The sequence below is a fragment of the Cariama cristata genome, unplaced genomic scaffold (genome assembly GCF_000690535.1).
Source record: "Cariama cristata isolate BGI_N322 unplaced genomic scaffold, ASM69053v1 scaffold17073, whole genome shotgun sequence".
Lineage (NCBI taxonomy): Eukaryota > Metazoa > Chordata > Aves > Cariamiformes > Cariamidae > Cariama > Cariama cristata.
In genome coordinates, this window is record NW_009606827.1 from 3,539 (window position 1) to 18,061 (window position 14,523).

General features: G+C 52.5%; 1 protein-coding gene across 1 annotated transcript in view; it reads right to left on the minus strand.

Annotated features, from left to right (window-relative positions):
• Positions 1 to 14,523, minus strand: part of SIK3 (SIK family kinase 3) — a gene marked incomplete at its 3' end in the record, with an annotated part of 35,016 nt that overhangs the window by 1,578 nt on the left and 18,915 nt on the right. Inside the window, 13 exon segments of the mRNA XM_009696511.1 lie at positions 271 to 523; positions 1,237 to 1,322; positions 1,638 to 1,763; positions 2,558 to 2,708; positions 5,854 to 5,997; positions 9,670 to 9,740; positions 10,349 to 10,504; positions 11,009 to 11,162; positions 11,826 to 11,935; positions 12,048 to 12,125; positions 12,694 to 12,837; positions 13,002 to 13,112; positions 13,494 to 13,612. Coding sequence (XP_009694813.1) covers positions 271 to 523; positions 1,237 to 1,322; positions 1,638 to 1,763; positions 2,558 to 2,708; positions 5,854 to 5,997; positions 9,670 to 9,740; positions 10,349 to 10,504; positions 11,009 to 11,162; positions 11,826 to 11,935; positions 12,048 to 12,125; positions 12,694 to 12,837; positions 13,002 to 13,112; positions 13,494 to 13,612 — 1,703 coding nt within the window.

Below are 14,523 nucleotides of genomic sequence, written 5' to 3' on the forward strand. Positions count from 1 at the left end.
CAGTACGTGGCGCCGGCGGGGGAGGAGCGCGGCTCCGTCACGCTGCGCCAGCGTGCAAAGGTCGCAGCTAGAGCCCCTTGCGCAGAAAGAGAAACAAAGCCGAGTTGACGGTGATTTGCATAAACCCGAGAATATCGGCCCTTCCTCCCCACCCCCGGGAGTGATAACGAAGGATCTCATGACAACAAACCCAACAGCACATTCCAGCCGGCAGCTCCTCGCCAGCTCTCGATAACACCAGCCCTTGCTGCCAGATGAAGAATCTTTTACAGCATCAGCAAACCGCGCAAGGACGCGGCCGCAGGGGGGAACCGAAGCCCCCCGCCCCCGCTGTTTTCCCCGGCGGTTTGGAAGGGCCCCAGGGCGGCCCGCCCGGAGGAGCGCAGATGGCTCAGCAAAGGGTCAGCGCTTACCGTGAGGCTGGAGCACGCTGCTGCTCACAGGAGGTGGGCTGCTGTTCGGTTGCCTGAAGAGATGGTTATTAGGGTGGTTCGGGGGCGGGCTGGATGGCTGAATCCGTAACCTACGCAGGGAAACAAGCACCTTTTCCTTACGCCTGCTCCTCATTAAGATGCCTTTTCAACTGCGAGAGCCAACGCCAAATGCTGCGTTTCTCTTGTTTCAAATCAACAAACACCATAAAGCCCTTGCTTGGGATCTCAAGCTCTTTACAGCTTGGCTTCTCTTCTGAGAGCCGCCTGACTTGCCCAAGTCACACGGGGAGCGAGCATAACCCGGTGGCTACAACAGAAACCCGGGGAACACAGACAGTGCGGGCTCGCCTCCCGACTCGCTGTGGCCAGTGAGAAACCTTCCTTTCTCCTTTCCCGTAATTCAGCCTGCCTCATCTACCAGTCAGGGTGCCGAAGCCAAGGACAGTTACCAAACCGAAAGCCCGAAAAGGTGCAAGACGTCCAGTAGCAGCTCTGAGCAGAAAGCACGAGAGAAACCGGCTACTGAAGGTAACGCATTTTCAAGCAGGTCAAGAGGCAGAACTGTCAATCATCTGTTCAAAGCAGACTTGTGCCTTCGAATCATGTTTCTCGGCCTCTGACAGTCCTTCAGGCAGCATCCAGCTAAAGGGACCAGGCACATTCACCTGGGGACTGCTTATGCCATTGTAACTTCATACACTTCCAGCTTGGCCCTGGACTCTCCCAAGTGCCTCAGCTCATCCTTGGGCTTGAGCGAGAGAAAAACCCATTCCCCAGAGCTTTACTAAAGCAATTTCTTTACCTCTGAAGCTGGTGAGTGAGCAGAGCCGGTTGGTTTTCACATGGAGCTTGCAAGGGTGGAGATGGCTGGGGTGGCCGGATACAGTCCTGAACCAGGCACCAGAAGAAAACAAAAAGCGTTTGCAATCAACAGTGCCTCAACTCGTAAATTTAGAAAATGCAGACCGGTGAGGAAGGACATATCCAGATTCACCAAATACTCAATCCCTGACTGCAGCTCTGGCTATTGCAGCAGCTGTGCCAACATCACGGCTGGAGTCCTTCAGGCTTGCTTCTCGTTACAGCAAGCCGAACCACCTACCCTCCTCAATCCCACCGGGACCCGCTCACAGAAGTTGTACCTGCAGCAATGCAAGGGAAACACAGCTCGGGCTTCAGAAGGTCTGGCTCAGGCTCCAGTACCTGAATCTGCTGATGAAGAATCTGATGGTGCTGCTCCTGCTGGTACAACATATGCTGCTGCTGGGTCTTCTCCAGCGTCCTCTCGTCCATGTGCCCACCGTACATCTTCTGAAGCTGCTCGCACTCCTGTAACGAATCCGAGACACCCTGCAAGTGGCCTTTTTGTGTACAGCACACCTGCTGTGTAAAAGGGTGCTTTCTGCAGCCTACCTGTCTGAAAAAGCCAGCAAGGAGAGCCTAATCCATTTAATTTGACAGAATCAGGTGTGTAACACTGCTAGCTCAAGCCTTAGACAACAGAAAAGAAACGGGTGCACGTGACACCAAGCCGGTACCGTTGCGCTCCCTTAAAGAGGCAAGCACAAAGCTCTAGTAATGACAACTTCAAGGTGAAAAGAGCAACTCCTGTTTCTACCGTGTCCTGTCCTGGGGCCAAATCCCGCTCGAGTCATTGATAAGAAGTGCGCTGGCTGCGTAGGGAATAGCACACAATACACTCCAAACTCTGGCGGTAGGGACTCCCCTCTTCCGGGGACACCCCGGGCTGGGGAACAGCCCCAAAACTTTGCTGCCACAGAAAATGTGGGAGAGCAGCAGCTGCGGTGCTGGTGGGACCCGTGAGGGTCGGCAGAACGGCCCATGCGTGGGCACAGTACGCGGTTTGCTCCCTAGAAACAGAGAGGTGGAAGCCGCCCAGGTTGCCAGCCTGCAGGTGAACAGCACATACATTCAGAGGACACTCGGCAGGGTTGCCGCAGCCATACGGAGAGGGAACAGCTCCTCGGCTAGAAAGCCACCACTGTGTGTGCTCAGCTATTAGCGGTCAAGATTTCACCTTTTGCTTCCTGAACCAGCAAGGCTGAGACAATAAAAAGCCCTTGTCGAGGCTCTTTTGAGGACCCCCCACCCCTCTCTTTTACCTGCTGAAGCTGTTTGATGCTACTGTTATTGCCCATCTTCTCCAGGTGGGCTTTGAAAGCCTGGATGCTGGCAGCACCATCAGAGAAGCGCCGAACTGGGGAGAAGCGTTCGGTGGGGAGATGCAGAGTATTTGAGTCCTTGTAAATAGAACTGAACACATGGGGAAGTGGGTTAGTGACGCCAGCTAAAAAAAATAAATAAATCAAAACCAAACTCTGGTACAGAGACATTTAATTTATACCAGCCATGCCAAGTGCTACCTGCCCACTCACCCAGAATAAACCACGTTTCAGATCGAGAAATAAAGTGTCATCGTCACCGTGAACAGGACTACCAGGTACCCTCAGTGCATGGGCAGATAAACATGTTTTTAAGGTTGGAGACGTCTCAGGCAGAAACCAGATTCCAGATGGGCAGCCACTCATTGTCCATCCATACCGATGGATCTATCCCTCAGATGGAAAAGGTTTACAGAAACCATTCAGCATCCTAAGAATCTAAAATTCACCTCTTCAGTAGCCACTTCCTGAGCCTTCCAGCTCCCCAGGGCCCCTGACTACATCCGATGCCTGTGGAAAACAGGAGGGGCACATGGAGAAAGGAGTCTGACGTGTTCTGCAGCCTCCGAGGAAGAAGGGAGACTGGCACGCATGCTTAGAGATGCACTGAATTAAAATAAAAAAAAAAAGAGGGCAGGAACATAACTCTGCACAGTAGGGGAAATCTTTCTAATGCATTAACCGAGCTGTCACTTCACATGCAGAGTCTCCCAGTTGCCTGGATGCTTGGCACTGGGCAATCAGAACGGGCACATTTGGAAAGCAGACATGGCCAGCGTTGAGGCAACTGCGCCCAAGCACTCTCCTCCCTTCACAGTGAGGTTTCTTCTTCACCATCAGAGGGAGCCAGAATTTTTTTTTCAGGAGCTGGTTTCTCCCAACGTTGGGGCTCCCCAGTACCAAAGCCAAGCACTAAGCTCCTGCCCTGCCATTAGGTGCGACCTGCATTATCATCAGCCAGGCTAACTTTCCATACACGTGTCACGCTGTGCCTCACAACCAACAGAACCGGGTTTCTCTGCCTGCCCTAACGGTTTCTGTGCAAATGCAATCTATGGAACCCAGCAAACGATACTTAATGGTACAGGCTCCAACAGTAGCCTTTGTCTGCGAGGTGGTGACGGAGACGTGGTCTTTACAGCCCCTCCGAGATCCTGGCACTAAAGCCAACAGGGGCCCGTCTGCTGCACGCCGGTGTGGTCCTGAACCACGTTACTGCAGGCAAGTTACTGCCGTGGCGACTGAATACGGCTCTGTACCGAAGCCTGTTCCACAAAGTGAAACTATTTTTCCTGGAGAGGTTCCCCTTATCAGAAGGTGACTGGTGCTGGACCCTTTCCAACGTGCTGGGTTCAGTTCTTGTCACTTGGTCTGCCTTAGCAGGACGCGCTGCAGTTTCTATAGATTTCACACAACTTTCTTCCAAGGACAGAGCTGTGCCCCTGCCTTCTGATGCCATCCCATCCATTATCCTGATCCATTTGATCTCCTGTTGTATTGATGGAAAGCAGAGGCTACAAATAAAATGATGCTGAGGTTCCCAAACCCGTGTGGCCAAGGCAGAACAATTGTACCGCTTGTACAATTGTTTCACTTTCACTCTGCTTTCAGTTACTGAGTTATTGTGACCAAAACCAGGTGCTACCTAAGAAGATGGCTTAAAATATGTTAAATGCTAAAATAAAAGCCACATACCATTCAGTGACTGAGGTCTGTTTATGCGATGGCACATGACTGCTAATGGTTTCTGTGCCATACGTGTCTTGGACACAACACGGGGCAATCTGTCTAGGCCGTGGTCAATGAAGTTTCTGTGATTTCGCAGGTAAAACGTGCGGCAGGCTCACAGCGTGTTACAATGCCGAGGGTGGAACGAGCAGATACCACCCTGTTTGTGATGCAGCAGCCTCAGGACTCCAAAGCCAAGAGGCAGGAGTGATACCAACATATTTAGAGGATAAGTGTGTTTTAACAGGGTTGTAAAAAAAACAAATCAGTTCCTGCAGTGCACGAGGGACCCAGCTTACCTTTACGACTTGAAGCAATCCTTAAAGCAGGACACAGCACATTCTGGTGGTTTTGCAAGCTGCACTCCTCTTCCTATCAAGCTGTGACCCTAGAAATCTTTCCCCTCCTGCTCTTTCCAACCCCCCAACACCTCTGTGAGGGAGTAACTTCAGGGTATAGAAGTGCTTATCTGGGTTTTCTGGAGTTCCAGCGTGGCACTAGCACTGGCTGAGTCTGCTCAGAGTTCACCTGTCTCTGCTGATTACATCAGTGCTCAACTCAGCAGGTATCTGGCTACAATAAAAAGCGCTTTGTCAAGCTTTGCCAGTGTGAGCTGGCTGAAAGACTTAACACAAGCACCGATGTCGCCTGGCAGGCGACTGCTTTCTCCACAGCCCAGATCAACAGGCACCAAACTCGGCAGTTTGCAGCCTGTTTGCGCTCTCAGCACCAAGAGGTTCAGAGCGCCAGTTTTTAAGCTCCCTCTGTGGCATCAGCATCTCCGGTTTGCTGCTGTGGCACGGACTCTGTCAAATTAGCACCCCTCTCCATTGGGAGTGCCCCACCCACACGTTTTGAGTGTGTTTAGATCCTATCTGCAGAGATTCCCTCTGTCTCAGACGCTGTCATTTCTCTTCTTCCCACCCCAGCTTCCCTTCCCTGCATCGTTCCCATCAGGGGTTTGGATCAGAAATAAAATGACTCTTGAGGAGCTTTGCAAAGAGACTTTGCAGTCAAAACACACAACTCTGGTGCAGAACAGTGAGGTTTTTAAGCTCTAGCCTAGATGACTCTTGGTGCAGCCTTTTGCCTGCATCTGCCTCCGAAAACATCCTGTAGAACATCTGCTATCTACCGTGAGCTTGACACCTACCATTACAACAGAGAAAAGCTTTCCCCTAAAACAAATAGCTTATTCCGAAGCCTTATGTGGCAGCAGCCATTTCGGTACGTCATCTCCAGCCACAAAAACAGGACCGGAGGGGAAGCGCCAGCTGATTCCTGCCCCTGCGTTGCTTTTATCTGCAGGCACGGAGCCCATGCCAGCGCAGAACTCCAGCGGCCCCAGCGTGCTCAGACACCCTCTGCTCTGCGGGTCTGCTCTTCATCCTCGTTCCTCCTCCTCACCCCTCCCTGCCAAGCGGGATGTCCTCAGTGCTCCATTCCAGATGACATCTGAGCAGGTTTCCTGGCGCAAAGCTGCCCGAACGGCCGGTGCCATTACTCACCGGTGCTGATCGGGTACCAGGTGTGGAGCCCAAGCCCGGGGTCGGAAGGACTGCTGTCCTAGCTGCCTCTGCAAGTCTGGAGGGATTTCAGCTGTAGGGTTGGTCATTGCCAGAGTGTGCCTTTTTGACCTATTTGCCAAGTATCTGCAACAAGCAGGAGCACATTTTATAAGAGACTGATGGGGGTACTCCAAAAACAGGGAGCGTTAGATAATCCAGAGTAAACGGGAAGGAAGAATGCTTGCTGCGGTGCTCGGAACCAGCCAGGGAGAAGCACGCCATGGACACGCTGCCCATGCCCGTCACATCGCTGGCTCTCCGGTGCTTAGGGGACAAGTGCAGTTTCAGCTGCTTGGGTGCCACTGCCAGCCTCGGAAGGAAAGAGTAGCTATTTGTTCTTCCCAGCACGAAAGCCATGTTTCAGCTCAAGGGGAATGCCGGTATATCCCTTTGGGAATACCCAGGTGGCTACCTGCCCTCAGTGTGGATTCACTCTGCTACAGCAGGTCTGCCTCCCTCTCCCAAGGCCCCACTGAGCCACGGAGAAGCCTGCTGCATGCACGGAGCCAAGAGACAAGTCACCGATAATCCTACCAAGCACCGGCCGGAGAACAGGCACAGAGCAGAGCTGCTGCTCAGCTGCCCCCTTGCAGAACAGCCTCTGCCCTTCAGACCTACCCCAGGACGCCTCAGCTCTGGCCGTGAGCAGTGGCCAGCTCATCACAGCAGGGGAAGGGTACACCAGGGCCGCCCCACCGGAGATTACGGGTGGGCAGAGCCCCTGGCTGTCCGAGGGGTGTGAGGAAGGGTGCTGGGCCGAGGAAGGGCTGGTGCTCAGCCCGGCCCATGTGCACCATCTACTCCCTGCTCCGCTCCCCGAGGAGCCCGGAATCGGAATCGCCAGGCGATGCGCAGGGCGAAAGTAGCAAGGGAGACCAAGCAGAGAGGGGGTCCCTTCCTGCGGAGCCACCAGCGCTAAGGCTGGGCTCGCTTCTTACGCCAGAGCCCGGGGGCCGCAGCTGAAATGAAAGCAACCTTCGCACCGAAGCTAAGCGACCGCGGTTCTTTTGCAAACCCCCTAATGACTGGGGGAGTGCGCAGGGCGAAACCAGGAGCCTCTGCTTTGGCAGGGATGTGCCGAAGGGCCACGCAGCTCTGACATTCGCTGCCCTGAGCTGCTGGGGACACGGGGCCAGAGGGACAACTGAAGCACCTACCCCGCACGCCCTGGCCTGTGATGAGCAGGGGGGCTGGCACGTCACCCGCTCAAGGCCAGGAGGGATGAACGCCCGCTTATGAACTTGACTATTTCTACTCCTGCGAGCCAGCAGCAACGAGGCAGCTGTGGTGACTGTGACAAAGATCACTTGGCCAGCGACACCAGGGATACTAACAGGGAATTCTCACCTTCACTCTTTTCCCCTGCTAAGGCTCCCTGCAACTTCAACTGGTGAAGCACAGAACAGCAGCGAGCTATAAAGTCATCACCTTCCCCAAACCCAGCCTCTCCTCGCTAGCGACTGAAGCCACTTAAGCAGAAGACAGCAAGTTAACAGAATGAGGAGTGCTTAGCGTTGTGGTAACTTGCCAAGGTCTGTGCCATTAGCTGTTTAAGAATCATTTGATGCAGACGGGGAAAGTTTCCCAAAGAGCTTTACAGTTGTGGTTTGCTAAGATCATTTTATTTCAGACCTCCAGGGAACAATCCAGTCATGAGCTATAACAGCATTTCGGGTGGAAGTCCGTTTCCCAAAGCTCAAAGGAGATGTGACTGTTCCCTGGAACACAGAAAAGACTATGCTCTGTTTTCAAGGTCAGATGAAGAAGGGCAAAAACTGCTCACTGCTGGCTGCATACAGAGTGTTCGGTGCAGCGTTCTGAGAAGCTAAATATTTGCATCTGTCCCTGATGTTAATGCTATTTACCCTTCTCCTCTGATGACTGCTGACACGTTGCAACATAAGGGGGTGGAGAGCAAGTCAACACACAACCTGGATAGGGCTTGTTCTGGGCCATCTGCTGGAAGAACAACATGTGGCGTGAAAGGACTAAGGGCAGCACTCTCGAGAGCAGCAGCAACGTGACCTAGGGGACCGAGGAGACTTGCCTTTCAGCGGGACCTGAACGTGTCAGTGGCCTGCAGCCTACAAAATACTGCATGGGGGTTTCAAAATGTTTCCAGCTGAGCTAATGCTTTAACTTAAAGACTCAACTGAAATCTTAGGTTTAAGGAGAGGTGAAAATCGGCCCAGCTAAGATGCCCAGGCATCCCCTTGCCAAGATTCAGATTTATCCGACTTGCACAGTCAGAAAGACTGCCCGCCATTTGAGGTGTCGTCAGCGGGCATTACGGGCCCTACATTACAACTTTTAACAGCTATCTGGGCAGCATAGCTGCGTACAGAGTCTGTGCTCCTGAGCCCTGCCAGGGAGGACAGCGCGCAGTTAGGGTAGAGCAGCTTAACAGGGGCTGAACGTGGCCTACGGTGCCTGGAGGCGCACGCTCTTCATCTGCTCGACACTACGACTTAGCCCCATCTCTTCCATCGTGCTGCCCTGCAGCTGGGGCAGAGGTCACGAGCACGCACCTTCCCCTGGTATCGCGGCTCGGTGGATGAACAGCAGCTCGTCAGGCCGGAAAACTACCGTGAGAGTGAGCACAAAGATGAGGGTGGTGAAGAACTAGAGCGTAAGGCTATGCAGAAAACACAAGATGTGCTTTGTGTCAGCTCTAAGGGAGGGCTGGAGGAGAGTTCTTTCACGTGTACCAGCTCTGACTATCTTCTGAGCTCAGGCAGGCGAAAGGAGTCTCAGTGCACACTCTGCACAATCTGTCGCTGCACACACCCACCGTTCAAATCCCCCCTTCACTCTGGAGCACGGAAAGGAGAAGAGCTGGCAAAGGCTCTGGAGCAGGACCTCCACCCACCCCCGCGTTTCTCTGCCTGCAACCAACCCCCCGTTTGAATCCTTCACTCGAGCGCAGCCCCTGAGGAAACGCTACCTTACTTGAGGTGGTGGCGTGTATAAAGCTTGGGAGGGAAATCCAGCAAAACCTTTCAAGCTTCAGGTAAGAAGTAGGAGCGTTCCGTAACCACACCCACCACCTGTAGTGCACCAGCTGGTTAGCAGAGAAGAAACTACGCAAAAGCTACTAAGGAAATGTTAGCAAGGACATGGTTAGTGTTTTCATGGATTGAGAAAGTACAAGCATTTCTACCCCCTGCCTAGTATATGTTTGGAGCAGACAAAGAGAACGGAAGTTTCCAGCCTGATATCTAATAAACCTTTCCTTATTGGAGCAGACTCTCTTAACGCCTATCACTAAAACTGGAAGCTAGAGGTACCCGTATTTCCAGCAAGCTCACTTTGTTTAAGGCATCAGAGTTGGATGTTTACTGCATGTCTTGATACAAAAGCTGCATTGACACCCAAGGCCACAGATGAGATCTTCCTACCTCCATCACTCAGCAGGGAGGGGTGAATCACTTAGCACTCATTTTGCAGGTTAGTGTGGATTGCATGCTGGTGCACACTAAGCAAAGGAATTTAGCAGTTTCAGAGTTTCTGGAGAACCTACTGCTCAATTAGCTAACCATTTCAGGGGGAATTCAGCTTTGTAAGCACCTAGTAGTGTCAGAGGAGTAATTGCCTGCAGTAATCAACACCCACAAGAACAAGAGAAGTGTTGAGCCTTCACTGTAATCAACACTGGTGCCTGTGATGAAGTTGCTCGTGTTCTAAATCGGCAGTGGAACACCACAGGGTGAGCCTCTTGGAGGCAGCAAGGGCAAACGATAACAGACGGGGAGTTACCTCTGCACAGCTTCCTGATCTGGCTCCCCATCCGAGCTCTCCTCGTCCACGGGGGTGACAGCTGGGACAGCCTGCAGAGAGAAGAGAAGCCACGGGTTTCGGAAAGCGGCCGGCGTGGTCCCATCTGCACAGCGGACACCTGACCTTCCCGCACAAGCTATCACAAGGACGTATGTCAGCTCCTCTGCAGCCTTGAGGACACTCGGCCAAGAAGCCCTTCCAGCATCCCCTCCCCAATCACAAAACCACCCGTACAAGGCTGCTGCTTCTTTTGAGGCTACCAGGAAAATTCATTGATACAGATGCATTGAGGAAGAAAGAACGTGCATCAACATCCAAGACGGACATTTTAGGTTTTTCAATTAGAACAGCAAAGGAGAAGAAAAGCTACCATTGAGAGAAGTTCACAAAGGTTTTGACAATGCCAGAGAGGAATACCGTCTCGGCTGCTAGCTACAGGAGAGCACAGCAACTCTCCCACAAGGGAAGAGAGCACCCCGCTGCTCCAGAGTAGGGGAACCTCTGGAAGCAAGCGGGCACACTCCGTGCAGTGCTTCCTGAGTGCTACAGCCTGAGCCTGCTACTCTGCCTGCTGTGACCTGGAGGCAGTCACCTCCGCCTGCGGGAAAAGATATTTATAAGCACACCACCGATCCTCCTCTTCCCTTTTGCGACTTACTGGCGTCATAGTGACGAGTGGAGATGGCCCTCGAGGACGTTTCAGCAGTTGCTGTGCATGTAACTGGATGTTCGCTCCGCCATCCGACGCCCTCCGCCCCAGAGGGCCCATGCCGTTCAGCAGCTGCAGGGTCGGGGGCTGCAGCAGGGACTGCTCCTGGGAAGCACAGACAGTGCAGTTATCAACCCCACGCCGGATCCTTCCGGCACCTGAGCCCCAAGGTCACAAACGCAGACACTGGCACGAGAGAAGACAAGCCTTCTGGACTTCAGGAGAGATGAAGAAATGTCACCAACATCTCAGAGCTGACATGGGGCAGCGAGAGGCAGTGTCAACGGAGAAGCAGTGTTTAACTCTCCGTTTCCCTGCACTCTCTGCTTTAGTTGCCAGGCAGGCTGCCACCCGCAGCTCCAAAGCCAGGCAGCACAGTCCTCCTTCTCCACAGCCCGTTAATTACTTTCAAATTGCAATGTTCTTTCATTCTTCAGCTTTTTAAGTAACCAGCTAAAATCATGCCTAAGGAGACGGCAAGAGGGTAAATCTTGAAGCTTACAGAGTCCAAGGGACTGGCAAATAGGGAGAGCAAGGGGGAGCACAAACAACCTCCCACATGCTGCTGGGATCCAGAGAGCAGCAGGGAGCACGCGCGTTGGTCAGTACCTTGTACTCCAGCTGACCCGTGGGCTGCAGGTTCTGCCTAGGCAGCACGTTGTGCATGAAGTTCACATTCGGGGTCACCTGCAGGAACGGAGCCTGAGGAGTGACACGGGGGAAGCCAGGCAGGAGCTTCTGCAGATCTTCCATGACTTCGGTCCTGTGCAATCACATTTACAGACAGGTGAATGAGCGACAGTGCGAAGAAAACCACCCACGGGCCCAGTGCACGCAGCTTCCCCTCACAAAAAGGCTCCTTAATGCTCTGGAAAACGGTCACAGAGAATCACCAAGCCACTCTTTGGTTTTCATTTGTCCCCTTCTCCCTCCCCCGAGCTGAGATTTGCCAGAACTAGCTCTTTGCATTAACCTCAATCACATTTATCACGAAACCTTCACCAGGACATGACAGCAGCGCAGCTTAGGTGTGAAACCACCTTGCACATCAGTGAACACCACCATAGCTTACACGGAGATAATCAGGAACAAGAGGAGAAAAGCATCTCACCCTCATCCGAAATACTAACCAAGTTGTGCAATGGGACTAGGACATTTAAAAGAATACTTTTGCTAAATAGACACCTTGAATCTCTTTCTCCGTCTAGCAAAAATCAAGTCTGCAGAAATAACCCCAAGCCACTCACAGCAGGGGCAGGAAACCAAAGGTTTGATACCAGCCCTGGTACATGCACATGCACTCATCACCGCCTGGTCTGGCTAGAGTGAAGTAGAGACCTGGGACCGAGGACCAAAGTCATGTGCTAGGAGTACATCCCCAGGTTCCCTTCATCCTCCATCAGGGAGCTGGAGTCCCAATACTAACCGTGGGTCAGCTACTCCAACTGTGTGCCTTCTCATTGAGAGGTAACGGACCAGAGCTTCAGGTGACGGCTCTTCCCCTTCATCACTGTCCAAGTTCATTGTTCCGTCAGTCTGGGCAGGCAAAACATTGGAGATGTTGAAATACAACGTGAGGATCAAGCAAAAGGTTTCAATGCGAGCCTGGGAAAAGAACTTGCAGGGGTCATCGAGAGGTGTACCTTACCTCCACAATTTGGTTTTCAGGGTTGATGAGCTGGACTTGTGGCACATTGATGCTCATGGTATTGCCTGCCTGTTCTGTCTGCTGAGCAGAGAGATCAAGATCAGAAGACATGAAGCTAGCACCTCTTGCAACCCACTTTACAAACACCGCTGGATTAACACCAGCGCACAGGCCTATGCCCTTCAGAACAGGGAGGTTACCCTGGAACCAGTGAAGATCTGTTTATTCTTAATTCTCATGGGGTTGCCTCATTTCCCCTCCTCCACTCCTCCCTTCTGTTCAGGCAGGGTCAGCATCTCTTCTGCTTCCCTGACGACCTGGCCTCTCTCAAAGCAAATACTCTGTTCTTGGACAGCAGCACAAATTGAGGAAGAAGCATGGCACAGCAGTCCTGGTCTGTAAACTCTAGGTCCCAACCAGTTAACTCTCACATTGCCTTCTCTGTCACCAAGCTAACACAAGACGTTGTCTGAAGGGTGTTCGCTAAACCCACAGCCAATGGACAAGCTTCCTAATCTCAGGATTACGGCACCCTAAATACACACGAAGTTCTCAGATGAGGAACGTTTAGATACTCCTGCCAGGATGAGGTAAGAGGCCAGCTGGCCTTCCAGGGCTGGAAGAGCACTACGCAAGCAGGATCTACCTGGATGTTAGCAGAGGTGGGGAAGGTCATGGTCCGTGGTATACTTGGAGATGTTGCAATGCGCAGGTTCTTGTGTCTCTTCAGACGATCGCAGAGCAGGCTGTAGATTGCACTGTAGTGATCATAAGCATCAGCTCTTAACGACTAAAAGAGGAAAAGGAAACTGTGGTCAGTTCTTTTCGTCAAGCAATAAAATATGCTCCATACTGTGCTGAGGCTGCCCAGTTACCAGAGGCGATAAGCGACAAACACGGTCATTTGATCTCCGAGGGGAGCAGGCAGGACACGACTGTCAGCTGTGGTCCTACCTGAATTGTGCGCTCCTTGTCCAGCCCCATGTCCGCCATCGCCAGCAACACCTCCTCGTTCGGTGGCTCCATCTGCCTCTCCGTCTTTAGGTGCTGACACTCTGCTATCAGCTGTAAGAGCACAGACACGGACTTCAGTGCGACATTCCCAAAGGCACATCGATGAGTCATAGCGCTCTGAAGAACCAATGCACCAGGCTCCGGCTGCAAGCTGACATGAGCTCTGAAGGCTGATGGCACACCGAGGCGAAATCTAGCGCCTTAGGCTCCCAACGCCAAGGGGAAAGATACAAAAATACAGGCAGATCAGGAGCGATGTGGAAAGTGAGACTAGGAGACACAGAAAGCGGGAAGGCAGCACAGCAGCGCTCAGAATGAGAGTTCTCAAACAGCCAAAGCGAACGTCGCAGCGCTACGTGCCCGGAGCCCGTCTGCAGCCCGGCAGGCAGCGAGCAGTCCCCACTCACACACCAGCTCGCTTCTGCTTCTCACCCTGTCAAACTCTGCATCAGCCTCCCCAAGCTTCATCCACTTGTGTTTGCAGATCTGCTCCATGGAGAGCCGCTTGCTTGGGTCCAGGACCAGCATGTGGCGGATCAGATGTTCACATTCTGCAAGGGAAGAGAGACACTGGGCGACCCGCAGGGAGGGACACGACTTCTGCAGGAGGCAGCCTCGCGCTGCAAGGGCGAACGCGCCTTTTTTTTTTTCTTTCCAAGCAAAGCACTCCATTGTAGGAAGTCGTACATAGCAAAAAATATTGCTTCTCCTTCTGTGCTTCGCACCCGTTCAGTCCCCAGTGTGCCACTTTGCTGCGGACGCTTGATATCCTGGTGCTAGGAAGGAAGGCAGGCACCCAGGCCACCAGGTCCCTGTGCTGTTTGCCAGGGTCCCAGGGTGGCACACGTTGTCACCCTCTCCCTGCCCGCCCTGCTGGCCCCGGTCATGGCACACCACTGGCTTTTGGGGCTTGAAGGGCAAAATATCCTCTGACCATTCCCCACTCAGTCACAGCACGATGGAGAAATCATTCACAGCGAATTACATGTGTGTCGTCACCGTGGGGGACTGCTGAGGTTCTCCCCCATCTAGGGTGGGAGCTAAGCTTGCTTCAAAAGCACCACATGTTTTAGCCAGTATTTGCTGCATGAAGAGCACCTCTTCCCCAAGTGAGGTGGCAGGCAAGGAAGCTTTCAGCTGGGAAACTCGCCCATGCAAAATTATTCCTTAATCTGACAGCAGGCAACCAAAAACCTACATCTGACTCATTCTTAAGCGAGGGTGGTTTTATCTGAGAATTAATCACACTTTTCAAAAACCAAGGTTTATTACTAAAGCATTCAGAAGCATTTTTGCAAAAACAGGACACAGACGTTCATCTCTGATGGGGCTACTGCTGGAAATTCATGTGCCATAATGCTGTAAAAAGCTCCTTGTCTAAAACAGGTATAGTGAAAACCTCCATATGCCTAAATCACTATTCCATTTTTAGCTTTCACGTTTCCCAAAATTTAGAAAGAGT